The following is a 20,344-nucleotide window of genomic DNA, read 5'->3' as shown; positions in this document are numbered from 1 at the left end:
TTGTGATAAACAGGTGATAAATTGAAGGTCAGTGCCTTTTTTATCTTATATTTCATCGATATTTTTGAACATAACTGAGACATCCATCCTTTAGGGGCATGAAACAGCCTGCAGACACTCACAGTGATGATTCATTTAAAAGATGCACTTTGGACTTCTTCACAAAAGTGGGAAAAAAAAGCCAAATCAGCATTCCTGCTCGAGGGAGCGTTGCAGATCAAGCTCATATTGTTTTGGTTGTGCCCATTTGTGATATGATTTCTTTTTACCTTTTTGTACCTCGAAAATATTCCTAAAGACCTCAGTAAAAAAAAGCAACACGCACCCTTTGACGTTCTTTATGGCCCCAAGTAAAACAAATACAATTAGAAAATGCTGGCAGCGGCGGGACCCTCCTACCACCAACCTACTTATTAACATAATCAATTCTATTTGTAGAAAAAGAAAGAAAAGGACCTCCCAAGAAAAGGAAGACCAAAAGTTACCTCTGCTGCAGGGTATTAGTTACAGTTACCAGACTGAGAAATCACCACAATATCTCAGATTTTTGGTCTGAACCACCATGGTCAAGATGCGGAGAAGAACTTGTGAAATATTTACCTTGTTAGAATCCCAAAGGAAGAAATTCAAACAATGACGCCTAACCTATTGCAATAAGTAACGCGTTGTGTAAACTCTGGAGTGGATTTTACTGTGAAGATGTACATAACTAAGTCAACTTTTAAATGTGCATCAAGATAATGCTTGGTGACTGAGATTACAGGGACTTTGTCAGCTGGTGTGAGCTCGAAAAGCTTCACCTTAACGCCAGCAAGACGAACAAGATGATCGTAAACATCCCACTTCAGGGATCGGACATTGAGGTGGTGGAGAGCTACAAATTCCTGAGTGTTCATCTCAACAATAAACTGGACTGGACTGATAATATTTTTTATATCGTGCCACTTTTACCTTCAGTGCTTGTTTTGCACATTGTATGTTGTTTTCCAGTTGTATTGTGTAGGTTATAAGATACTTCTGTCTGTTCGTTGTGTTTTACCCTTTCTACTCTAATTCCGTAGTGGACATTACACTTTTCCGCTGCTGTAACAAGTGAATTTCCGTTGTGGGATAAACAAAGTATAATCTAATCTAATCTAATTACACTCTTTCATCACGCTATATGTACTAGCTTTTATTGTTGCCATGGAAAAATGTGGTAACACGTAATCAGTTTATTTGATAACTGCACAAGAGCAGTCCGTTAATGCATTCTTAGCAGTTTTCCTGATTCGCAAAAGTTTATTTCCGGCACACAATCTCTCTGTTGAGGGAAAAACTGAAGCAATAAATAAAGAATATTTCAAGACCGAAACACATAAAATAAACAGAATTGTTTGCAGTTTGCATTTGATTAGATTACTTCTTAATTATTTATTTGAGTAATTTCTGTTGTCTGTTTCAAAATGTTCTTAATTAATTGGACGACCATTTCTGCGTCCCTGCAGATGATTTACAGGTAACACACTTTCCTTTGCAAACACCTTTCGCTCCGTTCTAGAGAACCGACGAACAACTCGGATCGGGTTTATTGTTGGTAAACTGTGCGTCTATTTCTGGAACCATGTTCTTGACCTTTATACAAATGTGTTTGCTGGCTCACATTTGCCTTTGTCTCTATAGGCTGGAAGGCTATGTCCGGAATGCAGGTTAAGATTTATCTTAATGTTATCTGTGTGTGAACTAGATGCCCTGGATTTGGCAACGCTGACCCAGCAGATCATTAGGATTATTAATGGAGACATACAAACACAGGAACCATAGGATGAACCGAGTAACTTTAGACCTTTGTCATTTGCTCGTAGGTGTTACCTTTAGCTTCCTGGTAAAGCTGGTACCTTTCCAAAATGTTGCAAAATGCTGGGTGTGACGCTCAGCGATTGTGACCTTGTGTCTTATGGCCTTGAGATTTTTCAAACTCAAGCAATAAAACAACCAACGAACAGTTGGCCTTATTTTAAACCTCTGTGTGTGATACAATAAATTCGAAGCTTGGAGTGTGATGACACTACTATCAGTACGGTTGCAGAATCTTCATCCGAAAAACCTTTTCAGAAATTGCTAAAAATGTTAAATTCATCATATAATTTGTTCAAATCTGCTCATGAATTGTATCAAATGTGATCAATCGATCGACCTTTTGGAATATATATGTAAATTGTAATAAACATACACAGTGCAGTGTCATGAGGAGAGACGGATGACCATTGGACCCTGAGCGTGAGCTGAAAAACACCTGTTCAGTTTCAGGGGTGTAAAATGAAAAAAAAAAAAAAGAGAAGAAGATAGAGAGTGAGCTGAGGGGGAGGAGAGAAAGCAAGGCATATAAATCATTATGCATATCTGTTGAGCTTCACATCGCACAACGACAGAGCAGACGCGCCGAACTATTAGACACTTGCTGAATTTCTATCACACTTAAATCAGATATTTGAAGTTTTATTGATTCTTTTTTTTTTAAAAAAGAAACTGAGATCTGGATTTGGACTTTTTGGTTGACCTTTGGGCCGATCTGGGGTCATCATGGATCCAATTGTGGAAGTAGTGGCTTTGTTGTTAGGCTTCATTGGGTGGGTGATGGTGGGTGTCTGTCTGCCGAACCGTTACTGGAAGACGTCCACTGTCGACGGGAATGTCATCACCACGTCCACCATCTATGAAAACTTGTGGATGTCATGTGCGACTGACTCAACGGGGGTGCATAACTGCAGGGAGTTCCCCTCATTGCTTGCGTTGAGTGGTATGTTGACAAAAATCATCTTTACTGTGTAAAAATGTGTTGTATTACATGGAAAAACTGATGCTTTGTCAGGAAAAAATATATAATGCAATAAAAAAAATGCATGTCAAAGGACAGTTTCAAGATTTTATGGGCCCTTGGACACTGAACTTTTGCTCTGGTGAACTTCATGACATGACATGTTTACAGGCCAACATCAAATCTTACAAACTGGCCTTAATCCCACGACGCGTTTCAAGCAATGTTGATGATTTCAGTGTCTGTTTGTGTTTATTTCAATGTTGTGTTCAGGTTACATCCAAGCGTCTCGTGCCTTGATGATCACAGCGATAGTGTGTGGCACCTTTGGACTGGTGGCGGCCCTGATAGGAATACAGTGTTCGAAGGCTGGAGGGGATAACCATGTTCTTAAAGGGAGGATTGCAGGGACCGCTGGGGTCCTTTTCCTAATTCAAGGTAACAAAGATAAGAAAAAATGCATTAAAAGGGTCTATTTCAGGAGTGGAAGTCCAAAGTTAAGAATAGTTATATTCTCTCTCAATGTGCGCCTAATAGACTACCCTATAAAATAATAAAGGAACAAACTGATAATAATAAGTGATTTATTGCACATTCCGATCAATAATCATAAATTTCCTCCTGGTTTTATGCAAGACTTTGGACCTCTGTGTAACTATCTAGCAGCTGTCCCTACTGCTTCCTCAATGATTAAAGAATATTTGTTCTTTTTCTATCACAAGGTATGTGCACAATGGTCGCAGTGTCCTGGTATGCCTTCAACATCACTCAGGATTTCTTTGACCTTTATTATGCTGGGACAAGGTAAGACGGTGGGAAGTTCTTGGTGGTGGAGACTAGAAGGCCTAACATGAGCGACGGCTGACTGAAACTCTGGTGTGTGTCGCAGGTTCGAAATAGGAGAGGGGCTTTACATCGGCTGGTGCTCGGCTGTGCTCGCCATCGCCGGAGGAGCTTGTCTCACCTGCTCCTGCAAAATGGGCACAGAGGAAAAATAGTGAGTTCAGTTCCCTTTCTGTCTGCCAACATGAGCATCATTTCTTCTGGGATTTACTGTTAATTGGTTGCATGTGACAATTTATGCATCACTTTAGAAACATTCGCATTGCTATCAAGTTCCTCCATGCACTAGATAAAGTCGCTTTTTAAAGTAAGGTAGTGAAATAAAATTTAAAAAATCTCTCTTATCTGAGGTTAAAGAAATGACTTAAAGAATTAACATTTGTATACATTTATATATAAATACGTTGATCAAACCTTGAAAATCTCTGGCGCCTTCTCATGGCAAAACTTCTCCTGTGGGATGCAACAAGAGCTCTAATTAGACATTATCACCTGAACTAGTTCATCTAAACGCCCTTATTTCCAATCTATGTAAAGTTATACTTATGCATTATTTTAATGGTGCAAAATACCTCTATTAAGTGTTGCAAGATAGATGAGGTCGTACCAATGTTGGTTGGTAACTGGTTAGTCACGACCCTCTAACCCAGTCAGTTGTCTCATATGTTTTAGATAAATAAATAAAAAATAATTCAAATAATAACCCAGATGCACATGAAAAACGCCTGACTAGGCCTCAGACGATTAAAGGCGCTATGTGTAGGATTTGAAAACTGAATTTGGCGCCACCTAGTGGTAGTATGTGTCCTTACACGTAGACTACACTTTTCAACATAATCTACTTAGAATTACATTTTGCAATAGAGCTTTTTCACTAAAAACATGTTGACAAGTATCAATAATTAAACTAAAAATGGCTTTAGCTGTTTTGAATTCAGTTCATCAGTCTCACTGTCATGATTTACCGGGACTGATTGTTTCCACTGTCTTGTTTTGCAGCAATGTGCCTTATCACGCCAGGGGAACTGTATATACGGGTGCCGGACCGGCCAGAAGCGTGGGTGCTAGCACTTACGGACGAAATGCTTACGTCTGAGCAGGATATGCATCATCTTAGGTTTTGTTGACACATAGCGTGTCCAGTTTTTACACTGCAGTTGGAGCTTTTTTTAAATCTTTGACTATGTGTAGAAGCTAAAGGTCCATCGAATGTTCGCTGATGCAAGCACTGTATATATAATCACAATATCAGGTGTGTATTCTGTAAAAATTTAAATTTAAATTACAGCATTGGAAGTTGTAAAAGTTGTAAAAAAAAAGCTACTTATGTAGCACTGTCGACGCACAAACATACTGTATGATTGCAATGATTCTATTTATGTTTCTCTGATGATGTCAGCACAAATACACTTACATACAGTCACTTGTTTCCAAAGGGATCCAATCATTTGATGATCGGCATACACACTTCTAGAAGGGGAAGGTCAAAAAAACAGTGATAATCCAGATATTTGTGTGTGTTGTTTTGTACAGTTTTATAGATAATACATCTATCTTCAGTTATATTCATTTTGATGTTTTGTTTTGTTTGTTCGTTTTTTTACGATTGTGCACAATAAAATGTGTTATGATAAACAGTTTGGTTTGATTTTGTATTTCTGCAGTCAGTGAAGTTTTGATTGCTATTTGAATATAAATATATACTACAAAATATATTATTACACATGGTTTTACCTTCGGGTTAACACACTTTTGTTTATATTTATAAGAAACTAAGTCATAGTAATGAGATACTGTATGTTGTAAAATAGCTACCACTGTGAACACTGAAGACATGTCCTCATTAATATATTGTGAATTTGGGATATAATGAACTGAAGACCTAAAATCTACAATAACACACTTATGAAATATGTTTTTTATCATTTCAATAATCATGTATTATTATATTATATTATTATTATTATTTGTAGTAGTAATAGTAGTATGGTGTGGTATGGTATGTGGTATGGTATGGTATGTGCTATGGTACGTGTTATGGTATGTGCTATGGTACGTGGTATGGTATGGTATGGTACTTGGTATGGTACGTGGCATGATATGTGGTATGGTATGTGGTACGTGGTATGGTACTTGGTATGATGTGGTACGTGGTATGGTACTTGGTATGGTATGTGGTATAGTACTTGGTATGGTATGTGGTATGGTACGTGGTATGGTACTTGTTATGGTATGTGGTACGTGGTGTGGTACTTGGTATGGTATGTGGTATGGTACTTGGTATGGTATGTGGTATAGTACTTGGTATGGTATGTGGTATGGTACGTGGTATAGTACTTGGTATGGTATGTGGTATAGTACTTGGTATGGTATGTGGTATGGTATGTGGTATGGTACGTGGTATGGTACTTGGTATGGTATGTGGTATGGTACTTGGTATGGTACTTGGTATGATATGTGGTACGTGGTATGGTACTTGGTATGGTACTTGGTATGGTATGTGGTATAGTACTTGGTATGGTATGTGGTATAGTACTTGGTATGGTATGTGGTATGGTACGTGGTATGGTACTTGTTATGGTATGTGGTACGTGGTATGGTACTTGGTATGGTATGTAGTATGGTACTTGATAAGCATAAACAGCTAAAACAAACTGGACAGATAAACATAAATATTAAATGTACAGATAAAGAATAAAAACTGAATTTAAGACGTGAGAATAAATCATTTACACGTAAACAAATAATAAACATGCACATACAGGTGTATAAAATAAAACAATAAATATAAATGTGCATATAATAAATCTATAAAAACAAAACAAAAGCATGACACACTGACTTTCCATTTGGCACAGTTTGTCTTCCATAGCAGAGCTTGTTGTTCTTCATTAGCAGTTTATTTACAGTAAACACGCTGTAATAATGTGTGTGTGTGTGTGTGTGTGTGTGTGTGTGTGTGTGTGTGTGTGTGTGTGTGTGCTCGTGCATGCAGGGCTATGCGCTCGTGGTTAAAATAGTCCCTCCAATGAGAGCAGCCCACGTTTCTAGACGAACACGGATGTGCGACATGTGGACCAACCCGCTGTAATGTAGGGCAGGAGAGGGACGAGCAAAGCTTTTAGTGACCGGAGCCGTCAGCTGTTCAACTTCTCCATCATCATGTTACGTGACGGTGTCCACTGAGTGCTCCTGTTCAAGGTGGGGAACAGCTGTTTTTTATTATTTTATTTAAAGAAAGAAAGAGAGAGGGGGAACCTTTGAGCTTCTCATTTTCCACACGGACTATCCTCACACCGGGAGCGTAAATACAGTCGTAGCCGTTCACTCCCGGTAGAAGAAACGATTTAAAAATGATTTAACGGATGATTTCCGTGAGAGTGATCGTTTGTTTCTTGCAGCAGCAGCAGCGGGAAGAGTGTGAGCAGTTCCCCGGGGGATGGATTCGTGTCGGCGGGCAGGACTCAGCGGGGTGCTGTGCTCCCTGTCTCTGCTGTGTGTCATCCTGGACCTGCAGCTGGACGGTGAGACACACACACACACACACACACACACACACACACACACACACACACACACACACACACCTAGGTTAGGTTACATGGGGGCACACCCTGCATGGATATAGACACAATTCAGTCTGTGACAGGTGGAGTAATAATTAACAACAGGGTGACTAATTACTAATAATACTGTTAATTACAGCTCCTAATTTAGGATCAGAATCAGAAATACTTTATTAATCCCTGCAGGTAAGTGAGATAACATTAGATTAGATATATACTTTATTCATCCCAAATTAACTTGTAACAGCAGCAAGATGTAGAAACAAAAGTAGAAGATATAGAAACAAAAGTAGAAGATATAGAAACAAAAGTAGAAAACAAAACCCACAATAAACAGACAGAAATATCTAAACTCCACAATAACCACGAAAAAGTAATCAACCTTCAAAAACAGACAAGTACTGAGAGAAAAGACGAGGATCAGCCTCTTGAGATGTACTGTCCTGTCTGCAAAGGTGAGAAACAGACCTGAACAATCAAGGGTGATCCTAAAATCATATCAACAAGTTTAATAAAGAAACCCTGCTCACTGGTTTTTATTTATCTAGAAGATAAAGAAATGAATTTTCTACAGGAAAATCTCTAAACCCTGTGTTATATAATGCAAATATATTTATTAACAGACGCCGCAAAAGTCACTCTTTCAGTTTCGTTTCAGTCGTGTGGCAGCTTGGACACTTAAATCAAAGTAGACTTCTTGCGTTCGGCCATGACTTCAGATTTGCTTAGATATTTACATGCAGACAAACTTTTTCGTTGATGTGAAACTTAAAGGAATCAGCACAGAATGAGCAGCTCGCTCTCTCTAGGATCGTCCGTGTGTTGTAAACACTCTAACAGACGAAGCTATGCCGTGGTCTGCTCTTCTGTTTAGTTACCTCCTCTTTGTCAGTGATATATTTCAGGCGAGGCAGTAAAGCACTGTTTCATGTTACAGGGGTCTTGGGGGCAACTCATGTCGAGATCGAGCACCACTTGGAGATGGGCCGCAAACTTTTGGCTGCTGGTCAGCTGGCTGAAGCGTTGTCCCACTACCACTCTGCCGTGGGTAAGGTTACACACAGAGACATGCACACACACACACTCGCACCACTGGCTGACACTCCACTAACGCCCGTCCTCTTCCACACTTTACATTGAGTACACTGATTGAGCGCGGACAAGAAATGTAGTGTTCTTGACTTTTGACAGAGGGCGACTCTAAGAATTACCTGACCTACTACAAGCGAGCTGCCGTGTTCCTGGCGATGGGGAAATCTAAATCCGCCCTGCCGGACCTGACCAGAGCCATCCAGCTCAAGCCAGACTTCCTGGCTGTAAGTTCACCTGATCACAGCCAGAGAAACCGGTCGTCCCATGACCTTTTTATTTAATCTTCTTTCGGTGCTCATCATATTTCTTTCTCTTGGGTCTTGCTGCACTTTCAGGCCAGGTTGCAGAGAGGAAACATCCTGTTGAAGCAGGGCAACACGCAGGAAGCCAGGGAGGACTTTGAAGCAGTGGTAAGTTTAAGTTATTATCTTGCTTAAAATAAAGTGAATAATGAGGATAAAAGAAGAATCTATTTGTTTTGTTCTCTTTTAGCTGCAGCGCTCCCCAGACCACGAAGAAGCTCGGGACCAACTGATGAGAGCAAACGAGCTGGAGGAGATGCAGGAGGAGGCCCACGCTGCGTACCACCAAGGCGACTACAGCACTACCATCGCTGTGCTTGAAAGAGTCATCGAGGTACGATGGTGTAACCCTTTCCATTGCATTTTATCTGTTGTGATCTTGTGTTTCTAGTTGTATTCTTGGATTATTTACCATTATATGTCAAGTGTCTGTCAAAAAAATCTGTTAAACAATAAGGACTGTTACAGATTTTTCTCTAAAAGTTGCCGTCTTTCCTCAGATCGCTCCCTGGGATCCTGAGTCGCGGGAGCTTCGCGCCGAATGTTACATCCGAATGGGGGATCCGCAGAAAGCCATCCAGGACCTGACGCCGACCACGAGGCTACGCAACGACAACCGCGCCGCCTTCCTGAAGCTCAGCATGCTGCACTACAGCCTCGGAGAGCACCACGAGTCACTCAAGTGAGCTCCGGAATAAACAAACCACGTCGATTCTGTCGGCGGGGTCGTGCAAATGAAGCTGATTTTCATCTTTCTCGTTTCCGTGCAGTCACATCCGAGAGTGTCTGAAGCTGGACCAGGATGACAAAGAGTGTTTCGGCCACTACAAGCAGGTGAAAAAGCTCAGCAAGCAGCTGGACTCGGCAGAGGAACTCATCCAGATGGAGAGGTCAGCAGTACTTCTGATCTTCTTATCAAACGTGCATTTATAAGATGTGTGCTTTTAATTAATTTAATGTTTTTTGTACAATCAGGTATCAGGAGGCTATTGATAAGTATGAGTCAGTGATGAAAACGGAGCCTAACGTCCTGTACTACACCAATCTGGCCAAAGAGAGGATCTGTTACTGCTTGGTCAAGGTGAGTAAGGTTGTTTTCTGGATGTAATGACTCTATAGGCTATGATAAATAATAGAGGAGATGTGACACGTGTTAATAAAGTGCCACTCAGTCAGTTTTTGCATCAGCTGACATCAAACTGCCAACACATTGTCCCTCTGTCTTGCTGATTCTAGATAAAGTTGGCTCACGAAGCCATAGACGTGTGTTCAGAAGCTCACCAGAGAGACCCCCGAAACGCCAACGTTCTCCGAGACCGAGCCGAGGCTTACATCCTGAACCAGGACTACGAGAAAGGTGAGACGACTGAAGTAAACCGGCCTGAATTTGTTCTTTGTTAAGTCCTGTTTGTGGTTTAACGGGAAGCAGAACAGGCAGAAATCGATATGTCATAATACTTAAAACCACAAGGCCAAACACAGATTCAGATGATTAGTCTTTTATGGTTGTTGAACCCTTCAGAATAAAATCAGGTAAACCTTGTTTAGTTCAATAAGTTATATGTAGGATTATTGTAAACCTATGCAATTCTAAAATATAAGTAAAATGCATTTATTTTGAAATGTGTTTATTTCCCTTCAGCCGTGGAGGATTACCAAGAGGCAAGAGAGTTTGACGACAACCACGAAATCAGAGAAGGTCTGGAACGAGCACAGAAACTGCTTAAAATCTCTCGGAAGAGGGACTACTACAAGATCCTCGGTGTCGGCAGGTAACCAGTCCAACCAGTTTTAGTCCAAACAAAACCTTTTGTGCCGGCATCAAACACCAAATCGAGCAGAACACTTCAACTAACATTAAGGAACTTTTTTTTTTTCTCAGGAATGCAAATAAGCAGGAGATCATCAAGGCGTACAGGAAGCTGGCACAGCAGTGGCACCCAGACAACTTCCAGTCCGAGACTGAGAAGAAGGAAGCGGAAAAGAAGTTTATCGACATTGCGTCGGCTAAAGAGGTCCTCACCGACCCAGGTCAGGAGCTGAGATTGCTGTTCTTTGTCTTTTTTTACAGGGAACCTCAGTGAGGTCTTACGAACGACAAGATACTTTAGGTCCAAAAAACTGCTGCTGGTGCTAGAATCCAGTGTCCAAGAAGGGTTAAATCTTTGTTTGTAGATCCGTGAAGACGTTTCACCTCGCATCCAAGAGGCTTCTTCAGCTCTGAATGACTGGTTAGGAGATCCGAGTATTTAGCCTAGGCCGGGATCGTTGACCAGGCCATTGTTTCAACTCGTTAGTGCTCATTGATGTGACGACTGTCGTCTGAGTCGTTATGGTCTCATGAGGTCTGGTGTAAACGACGGTCGTTGGGTCACCCAAGCTCCAGTGTTTGATGATTGGGAAGTGGTCGTTCGGGTCACCGGAGGTCTGGTGTTGGACGACTGTCGTCCGAGTCGTTATGGTCTCATGAGGTCTGGTGTGAACGGCGGTCGTTCGGGTCACCTGAGCTCCAGTGTTTGATGATTGGACGATGGTCGCTCGGATCACCTGAGGTCCGGTGTTGAACGATGGTCGTTGAACCAATTAGTAAAAACACATATAGAGTATTCTCTTTATAATTATACGAAATTGAAGGTTGTATTGCCACGTATCAGTTTTCACTGTCTTAATTTTGTCCTTCCGTTCTTCCCATCGTTTTGCTAGAAATGAGGCAGAAGTTTGACGCAGGCGAGGATCCCCTGGACCCGGAAAACCAACAAGGTGGAGGCGGAGGACAGGGCTGGCCTTTCCACTTCGACCCGTTCCAATCCGGTGGCAGCTTCCACTTCAAATTCCACCAAAACTAGAGAGAGGAGGACTCGACGGACACGAGGGTGGTGGTGGTTGGGGAGGGGGGAAGGCATTTGGGTGTAGATCGATGACTGATTTTTGGAGAAAAAACAAAAAAAGTCTTCCTCAGAACTCGTGCTTCAGCTTGGACACTTTTTTTGTCAGTTACTTGAAACTTTTTGATTTTTAAAATACAGTGGGGAAAAAAAAGAAAAAGAAAAATCGCCACAAAAACAAAAAAAGGACCTTAACAGTTGGAGACCGTTGTCGCTGTGGTTGGAGAAAAATGAAGTCTTGTGTCAACACTTCAGATCCCTTAGAAACAGAAAGGTGGTGGTTGAAAGCAGTCGATGTGGGACATTTGGAGTGTCTGCTCTTATTACTCATTTCTTCCTTTGTGCCATTCTTTGAACCTTTTATCGAGGAATTTTTGTTTTAGGCAGTTGCTCCTGCGTGGACATTTACATAGGAGGACTGTCGGTGTGTAGGTGTCAGCTCGCAGTATTCTTTTAAAAGGAATCACATGTTTACTGATCTCAGTCTATATTTTTGACCATGTCAAACCTTCTCTGCACTAGAGAACCAAGATTTTTTTATACATGATGCCACCAGGAGGCATTCTGTCGAGCTTCTATGTTAAGGGTAAGTAGGTGAGACTTCAGCACTATTAAAGGAAACTTGTAGGTGTTCAAGTTTTTAAAATCCTATGGATCTTAAATCAGTGCCGCTCTGTGATTGTGTTTGATTTATTTTTTTTGTTTTCTGCAGATATTTAATTGGATTAATGTGTGAATTCTGTCTTTTGGCTGTATCCTCGACAGACTCCAAATAATATTACGGATGTAACTTATGAAAACTTGGTTAAAACTCGCTCATTAACGTGGTCTGAAAACAGTTCTTGGACGAAAGCGTAGCCGCCGATGGTCGAATCAAAGAGTCGTAGTGTTTTTTTCTTTTTCACTCCTGTCGAAGCACGTCTTTGAAAACTTGCACTTTTAACCTTTTTTTTTTGTTTGAAAAACCACTCCACATGTCCTCCACTCCTGATATGTTACTGCTTTTTGAAAAAATCTTTTCAAAACACTCTTTACAAAACCAGGTGTGTCTTCAGGTTGTTATCTGAGAGCCTCATTTTAAAAAAAAGAAGAGTTTACAGAAAAACGGAGCTGGAGCTGGCGTGGTACGTTAGTTACAGTCCTACTGAACTCCTGCGACATATTGTATGTAATTCATAAACAGTATCTTTGATGGTGTTTGTCGAACATGATGCACTGAGGCACAAGCTAAAAGATCAAAATCTAAAAGTGCAACTTTGTAAACGGGGCCTCAGGACAAGACAACAGTTGAATCGTGAACTAAGACGACTTTCTTTTGAAGATTTGAGGTTTTAAGTTATTTTTTTTTTTGTCGATAACAGCTTATGGATACAGTGACTGTAACTGCTTTGAATCCCATCTTACTGCTCGACCGTGTGAACCAAATGTGACAAAAGCTCTTTGTATTTAAAAATCGACTCGAGTGGGACGATTTTTGTTTCTGGGTTTTTTTTCTTTTTAAAAAGGGTTTTCTGCTGTTAGTGGCTTCGATTTTACTGTTGCCAAACTGAATCAGCTGACGTGCTCAAGCATATTAAAATACTGAAACAATCAAAATTTGCCCTCGTTTCTTAACAGCTACGAGTTTGTTAGTGGTTAAAGCTAAAGCAGGATGGACGCTCGGGTTTCCCAACGTTGCACTCTTCAGAACTTGATGCAGCAGAATCAGAGATGTTTTTATTCTTATTATCAAACCCCAGTGCCTACATTACCCATGATGCACCTTTGGCTGTAAAATCTGTGAAGATACCCTTTTAAAAAACATGACAGTGTGAGAATTTCTGTCGATTCGTGATATATTTTAAAACCTTATGAAACAGAGACATCTACTGTACACAGAACTGAAACATTTCCACACACATCCAGTTAGCTGCTGTTTGCTCGCAGCTTCTCACACATACACTCGTTGTATTGTACAGCCGTCACTGCAAATGGACATGTCTTCAAGTCCAGAATATCGACACAGGAGTTCTGCATCTGCGTCCGTGGAGGCGAAGATGTCCGTTCTCCTTTTGAGCTCAGCCCGCGTACGGCTGGCCCACCCGAGAGACAGTCACGCCGAGTACCGAGCGATGTCCACGACGGGCGAAGATTCAGTCAGTGGTGAGCGCCGAATCCTTGTGCGTCTTCAAGACTGTCTGCCTCCACCTCGATGGACACCACGTGGTGACCGGGGATCATGGCCAGGCCCAGGACTCGGGGTTCACCCTGGGAGAATGTGTCTGTAAGAAAAAGATCATAAAATCCATCGTCAAGCTTTCAAATCTTTCAGTGAGATATAACACGCCCTGATTTTAGGGTTTAATCCTGTGAGAAAATGAGATTGTTACATGCGTGTGGAATAATGGCAAGTTAAAGTTTTAGTGACTGGCTAAAACCTTGTAATGACAAAGACTGTTGGAGAGCGTTGTCCTCAATTTAACATCTGACGGTGACATAACACAATGATGTAACATCAGACGTGCTGAGTCATTGTGGGGAGCGCCACCTTAGAATTACAAAAGCTTTGCATACAGCTCGTTTGTGTTTCAGACTGACCCTTTCCTCTCTGCCCTGAACGCCACTTGATTCTTACAAGGAAGTAACGTGAAGAGGTGGAAAAAGAAGGCAAGGAAAGTGAATAAGTAAAGTAAAGAAGAAATTATGTTAAAACAAATAAAATGATACCAAATTTCTTTAATATACTTTTAGATCTGATGTTAGAAATGCACCAAACATCAACTAAAAGTCCAACAAACCACTGGAAAGGATAAATAATGGTTAATTTATCCTAAAACTTTCACTCTTAATATGTTACTTACTCAGCCACACATGCTGTCCCTGACCAATGCACACATTTAACTTTAAAGAGCACTAGACCTCGTACTACAGTGGTGGAACAGCTGGTATGAAATCAAACCACAAAACAAAAGGAAGTATTTTACCAGGTATAGTTTATGCATTGCAACAGTCTCTTGTTAAATTTAGGCTGATAAACAAAATTCAAGATCTAGAAGTATAGATGAATCCCTCGTCTGTCAGTGACTTTTATTTATTTGTTTCATTGAAGAGAATACAAGAATCCTGACATCTGGCTCGATGATTTTATTGATACAATTATATTTAAATACTACAACAGGAACATTTCTGGCAAACTAAGTCAACAGAGCGTCTCTTTATATAGAAATAAACCCAGGTTCCCTTTGATTTGAAGGAAGAGGATGAGTTCTGGACTGTGACGATGTAACTTACAGACCTGCCATTGTGTCCACACTTCTTTTAGAGACTCATTTTATTACTGGTGATAGCAACAATACTCACCGTGTCCTCTATAATGAGATCTCTGACTATGAGACGCCATATATCTCACCTACAGTATGTTGGAGTGGAAGGCAGGTTAACTTTTCTACGCTTCAGTGACTGGCTGGTACCTGATCTTGCTGCAGACTCGTGGAGGTCCTTGCAAAGCGACCTAAAACTGAACACTCTTACACTTTTGCAATGTGCCGTTACTCCTGATCTTGCACATTTATATTATTTTGCTCACCGTGTTATCTCGACATCATCGCAAATCTCCAACCTCAATGATTTCTTTACGAAACTTAAAGGCTGAATGAAGAGTGTGGTGTTGGCATGTCCTGCTGTGTGATCACACACTGTCTTCACCCACCTGTGGATTTGAGGAACTCCTGTGCTGACCCCAGGATGACGTTGCAGTCTCGGTCTGTGCAGAGGAAGAGCCCCACCAGGGTCCGTCCGTCCGTCATGCGGATCCTCATGTTCTTGTTCAGGAGCCCCTCCAGCTTCTGCCTGGCCTGGGACGACGAGGACACATCAGACTGCTCCTGGACAGAGAGACAGGCCAGATTTTAATATAATAACAATAAAACAACAATATTTGTAACAGTTTGCACACGTTTGAACAGAAACCTGACATGCTACACCTGTTTTTGTTCCTAACTTTTACACATAAGTAGATATTTGGATGCAAAGCTGAAGCAGCTGAATGAAATATGATGTAAACACAGTTTAAACGAGCTAATGCGTTAGCCACCGGCTGCAGCTGCAGCTTTGATAACGATGATAAACGTTTCAATTAAACCGTGTTACCATCTTTATAACACGACGGACAGCGTGAGTAACCATGTAACACGCTGAATAACAGAGTAAAACGTGACATACGTGAGTGGAAGGACCGTTTTCCTCGATCATTGTTGCCATAACGCTCCGACTGGTCTCTATTTAACTGACGGACCAGCTCTAACCGGAAACTCCGTGTTTTTAAAAGGGGACGACACCATCCAGCTGGGGAGCAAATTATTTCATAACACCTTTAGTGTAATATGTAAACAACAAGTTAACCAATGTATCAGTAGTAAGAGGCAACAAAGACATTATCAACCCAAAACTGAGCATGATTTATCACAACCATGTTAAGTTTATTAATAATAACAATAACAACAATAAAAATAACAACAACACCAATAATCAAAATAAAATTGATTATAATAACAGTAAAAATAATAATAATAACAATAACAACAACAATAATAACAATAATAATAATAATAATAATAATAATAACAATAAATGTATTAATTAAAACCAAAATGAAAAAGCATAAAACTACAACAATAAAACAGCTAAAAAATTTAAGAAAAGTCTAATTAAATTATGAATTAATTTGTTAAAAATTAACAAAATAACAAAGATAAAAAACTGCAACAATAAAATAAATAAGATGCAGATAATAAGGTGCAGTCCCTCAGCTCCAGAGATGGTGTAGCATGTCTAAAAGATATCAGGCCATTCAGCAATTTAAAAACCAAGGAGAGATTAATTAAATTAATCTGGATATTTTAAAGCGATGTGGCTGTGAAACTTTTTGCCACTGTGAGTGACAATCAGATGATAACGGCACATTGAATTTATGTTAAACATTAAACATGCATTTAAAATGAACCTATAACATAAATCTGGATTTAAATGTAAATCTGTGCAGAGAAATTAAACCTTTACAAAAAGAAAACTATTTAAAAAGTAAGAACTACAAAATGAGATCCTAAAAAATGGATTTTGACATGAAATAACTGAATAAACACAGATGTTGCCAATGATACTAATTGAGGTTTTATTCCATTCAGGTCAAACAGAGTTGAGGGTGCTGCTGTGGAGCATGGAAAGACCCTGCTGTAATAAATGGAACACAACCTTAATTAGTATAATTTGAAACACCTGGCTGCTGTGAAAAAGGTCTATTTGTGGCATTATTTTCAACATCAGATTTGTTATTTCAATCCAAAAGCTGCAGTTTTATCACACTGAGTTAAAAACAAGAGCAACTAAACAAGGCACAGTGATTTGTGGGCGTAATCCTTTGGCAAGTAAAGGTAAGATAAGACCTGGAGTGGAAAACTCAAAACAGTGATTAGATACAAATCTAAAGAGAGCTGTACAGTGTGGATTAATATTTGATCTGTTAAATAAATGAATGACTTACCCACTGTCTTCACTGCTATTGCTGAATCTCGCTCTATACTTTATGTGCAGTTACAAAATATCAAAAACATCCGTCCCTGGGTGGGCTCGAACCACCAACCTTTCGGTTAACAGCCGAACGCGCTAACCAATTGCGCCACAGAGACAGCTGAGAGTGCGGGGGCGTGGTCTGTCTTTTTGAACCTGTATTGGCCATTTATGCATGGTTGTTTTGATTTGGGTCAATCAATTAAGATACTCTGGACCTATATTTTCCTGTCTTTAACTTATATATATATATAGAAAGAGAGAAACTGTTGTAACTTTACATTGCAAGTAGAATTATTATTTTTTAATTGAAAAGTTAGTTTCAGTTGTAGTCTAACTCAATATTGCTCAGTCCAACATAAATGTAGACAAATGTAGGTGTGTGAGGCCTGATTGCAAGTGAGAGCGCCGGCTGTCTCTGTGGCGCAATCGGTTAGCGCGTTCGGCTGTTAACCGAAAGGTTGGTGGTTCGAGCCCACCCAGGGACGGATGTTTTCATCCTTAACTGACCTAGAAACATCAAGTAAATTATTAAACTAGTTTCAAGATACAGAAAAGTGAAGAAACGCAATCGCTTAAAACAAACAAACCTTATGCTTTCGGTGTAATCTTTGTATGTGCATTTTTACTGTGAGAGTATCTTGACAGTAATTCAGGATATAATTAATGCGATGTGAATTCAGAATCTTGACTGTGTTGAACTAGTTTTCTAAACAAAGCAGCAGTTAAAAAACAAAACAAACAAAGGCATTTACAACTCAACAGTTTTATGTCCGACTTGCAGCCAACTATAGGCCCACATATGTTTCCCACAGGCATGTTAATTAATTAACCCAAGACACCCAGAACACAGCGGGGCGCTTGGTTTTAACCCAAAAGGGCACGTGTTGTAGCCGCCTGTATTAAATATAAAATAATAAAGGGATGGCAGAGTTCACAGCTATGTCTGCTAAATGACTAAATGTAATATTACTTTTAGTCAAATTAATACAGGTAATACAGGTGGGAGGGGCTTGGAAATAGAGGCCACGCCCCCAACATTCATACCTGTCTCTGTGGCGCAATCGGTTAGCGCGTTCGGCTGTTAACCGAAAGGTTGGTGGTTCGAGCCCACCCAGGGACGGAAGTTTTCCCTTCTAACCAACTGAGTAATGGTAAGTAAATGATTAAGCTGCTGACAGAAGAACAGAAGCAATCCCATTGTTAATCATCTGTAAGTGACTTATAATAGAAACTCCTCTGTCTTTGAGGTGGAGTTGAGCACAAATATATTAAATAACACTTAAAATATCTGCTTCTATCTGTTTTCTACTCCATTTGAATATTATATACATATATTATATATATGTAAATCACATATATGAGTGGGCGGGGCTTCGTATTGCGGCCCACGCCCCTCATACAACAGCTGTCTCTGTGGCGCAATCGGTTAGCGCGTTCGGCTGTTAACCGAAAGGTTGGTGGTTCAAGCCCACCCAGGGACGGATGTTTTCATCCTTAACTGGCTGAGTATTTGCAAGTAAATTATTAATATAGTTTCAAGTTACGGAAACGGAATAGAAGTAGGCTGTGGCAATAGAAATACACACCATCAGCCATATATATGCTGTATATCATGTGAGCGCTGGTTATACTCATAACGATACTTCTGAGTCACCCATTTTGACTTTCCTCAGGCTGTGACCCACATTGATAAACTGACTAACTGAGTGAAGTTCTTCTCAGCCCTCATACTGACTCTGAGAGTCTGGTGGAGTTAATGGTACCTAATGCGATTGCTTTAGATACGAATCAACACCGTGTTAGAGCTAGATGCTGGATTGCATCCCTTTTTGTTTGTTATTACAACCTTTTTGGCATGAAGCAAGGTCTTCTTGTGTCCCTGTGTCAGAGGCTTTATTTTGGGACACTTAGTAGGGGTCATGACCCTCAGGCCTGGGAGCCACTGAGTCGCCCAGTTTTCATTTTTTTTTTATAGATGAAAGACATCAGCAGTCTTGAGGCAGTTCAGGTGGCTGTTTGAGGTGTTGGGGGTTGATTTCAGTCTGCAAATCATCTGCGTTTGGACGTTTTGTTCCACAGTGTGCATTTTCAGTGTGTTTTAGAGGAATTCACAACTATATTTAGAGACGCCGATGCGTGAAAGGTGACCTAAAACACATTTTTTGCACATAAAAACTAAAACGTCAACAGGGCTGTGATAGATGACCACTGTCTCCCTGTGACTTTGACTTGAACATGACCACGTCTTTGCACTTAAAACTATGCATACCATCCAGTATATTGGTGGAAAGGTTTTTTTTTTTATTGCAGAGATGGAGGTCGAGACCTTGCAAAAGCAGAATAAAAGATTCTAAAGCAAATTAAACGCAGCGAGACTTCAGAAGCCTCGAAGGGCAAAAGAAAATCATTTCTACCTATTAACTGGCTCATGCAAGACTGAACACAAAAAAAAGAGGATGTCATACTTTCACCCTGTTCACACTGTAACTTTATTCTCCACAGCCCCCCCGCCGCATGAATGTTATTTAAGCATCATCTTCTCTCTGGGTTGCCTCGGTTCAGACAGCTCGGCTCTGAATGGAGAACAGGAGCCGGTGTCTTCCTCTGTGTGTCACACTGCATAAAATCTGGGTTAGCTGAAGCGCAGCACCCAGGGGAGGCTCTCATCCCTCTCATCCTCGACATGTCTCACTTGCCAAACGGACACGGGAGGTGTTGGGAGGAAAGAGGAGGAGGAGGAGGTGGAGGAGGAGGATTGAGGAGAAGGGGAAGGAGGGGTAGGCAGAGCACAGTAGTGCAGTGTGTCAGGGCCTGCGGCATCTAAGAGTCCTGGCTAGTTTCACCCTTTTTTTTTTTTTTTTTGCAGACGCATAGTGAGACACATGCACCGTCAAGGCTACAAATACCTCAAACACACACACATGCATGCTGTGGTTGAGGGTATACACACACACACACACACACACCCTGCAGCCGTCTCACCAGCCAGCCAATCTTGTAACAGCAGACACCTCAGTGGCCAGAGGCTTAGAGGAGGGGGGCACACACACACACACACAAACACACATCCCCTCTTATGTGTGTGTCTTGTATTGCACCGTGTCTCTGCTGGCAGATGTGGCCGTTGGATCATGCGCTAACAAATTCCTCTCTTCTCATTTGTGGGCACGTGGGGAAAGCCGAGGCGGAGCAGTGTGGGCACCTGTTGCAGCAGATAGGGAAAGAGAGAGAGAGAGAGGAGTGTGCACAGCAGACGAGGCGTAATTGAAATGCTCGTTTACATGACATCCTGTTATTGGTGTAAAAGCCACA

General features: G+C 40.8%; 3 protein-coding genes, 1 long non-coding RNA gene and 4 other non-coding genes across 9 annotated transcripts; 5 read left to right on the top strand and 3 right to left on the bottom strand.

Moving 5' to 3' along the window:
* Positions 1-2,411: 2,411 nt before the first annotated feature.
* On the top strand, positions 2,412-5,248 carry cldn15a (claudin 15a). Its single transcript, XM_019261325.2, has 5 exons — positions 2,412-2,779; positions 3,071-3,235; positions 3,520-3,601; positions 3,687-3,794; positions 4,640-5,248. The coding sequence occupies exons 1-5, from the start codon at positions 2,563-2,565 to the stop codon at positions 4,734-4,736; spliced, it is 669 nt and encodes a 222-aa protein (XP_019116870.1). The 5' UTR covers positions 2,412-2,562; the 3' UTR covers positions 4,737-5,248.
* LOC113747634 (uncharacterized) lies at positions 3,142-4,109 on the bottom strand. Its single transcript, XR_003463747.1, has 3 exons — positions 4,055-4,109; positions 3,712-3,767; positions 3,142-3,225 (listed from the first exon to the last, which is right to left on the bottom strand). It is a non-coding gene; the product is annotated as an uncharacterized LOC113747634 (long non-coding RNA).
* A 1,433-nt stretch (positions 5,249-6,681) lies between the features above and the next one.
* Positions 6,682-12,285, top strand: dnajc3b (DnaJ (Hsp40) homolog, subfamily C, member 3b). 2 transcript variants are annotated; one of them, XM_010741719.3, is made up of 13 exons: positions 6,682-6,841; positions 7,042-7,164; positions 8,144-8,254; positions 8,398-8,522; positions 8,634-8,708; positions 8,791-8,934; positions 9,101-9,282; positions 9,371-9,490; positions 9,576-9,681; positions 9,837-9,957; positions 10,243-10,372; positions 10,483-10,631; positions 11,304-12,285. In XM_010741719.3, exons 2-13 carry the CDS (start codon positions 7,080-7,082, stop codon positions 11,444-11,446), a joined length of 1,491 nt encoding a protein of 496 aa, XP_010740021.1. In that variant the 5' UTR covers positions 6,682-6,841; positions 7,042-7,079; the 3' UTR covers positions 11,447-12,285. The 2 variants fall into 2 exon arrangements, with proteins under 2 accessions (XP_010740021.1, XP_019116872.1); XM_019261327.2 differs by having other exon boundaries at positions 6,700-6,841; positions 7,045-7,164.
* Positions 12,193-15,810, bottom strand: naa38 (N-alpha-acetyltransferase 38, NatC auxiliary subunit). Its single transcript, XM_010741733.3, has 3 exons — positions 15,686-15,810; positions 15,174-15,348; positions 12,193-13,746 (listed from the first exon to the last, which is right to left on the bottom strand). Exons 1-3 carry the CDS (start codon positions 15,722-15,724, stop codon positions 13,622-13,624), a joined length of 339 nt encoding a protein of 112 aa, XP_010740035.2. The 5' UTR covers positions 15,725-15,810; the 3' UTR covers positions 12,193-13,621.
* A 1,264-nt stretch (positions 15,811-17,074) lies between these two features.
* On the bottom strand, positions 17,075-17,148 carry trnan-guu (transfer RNA asparagine (anticodon GUU)). Its single transcript has one exon. It is a non-coding gene; the product is annotated as a tRNA-Asn (tRNA).
* Positions 17,149-17,443: 295 nt separating this feature from the next.
* Positions 17,444-17,517, top strand: trnan-guu (transfer RNA asparagine (anticodon GUU)). Its single transcript has one exon. It is a non-coding gene; the product is annotated as a tRNA-Asn (tRNA).
* A 561-nt stretch (positions 17,518-18,078) lies between these two features.
* Positions 18,079-18,152, top strand: trnan-guu (transfer RNA asparagine (anticodon GUU)). The gene has a single exon. It is a non-coding gene; the product is annotated as a tRNA-Asn (tRNA).
* Positions 18,153-18,439: 287 nt separating this feature from the next.
* trnan-guu (transfer RNA asparagine (anticodon GUU)) lies at positions 18,440-18,513 on the top strand. The gene has a single exon. It is a non-coding gene; the product is annotated as a tRNA-Asn (tRNA).
* Positions 18,514-20,344: the final 1,831 nt, after the last annotated feature.

Source organism: Larimichthys crocea, chromosome XIV, assembly GCF_000972845.2.
Source record: "Larimichthys crocea isolate SSNF chromosome XIV, L_crocea_2.0, whole genome shotgun sequence".
Taxonomy (NCBI): domain Eukaryota; kingdom Metazoa; phylum Chordata; class Actinopteri; family Sciaenidae; genus Larimichthys; species Larimichthys crocea.
This window is presented reverse-complemented; position numbering and strand designations above follow the sequence as displayed.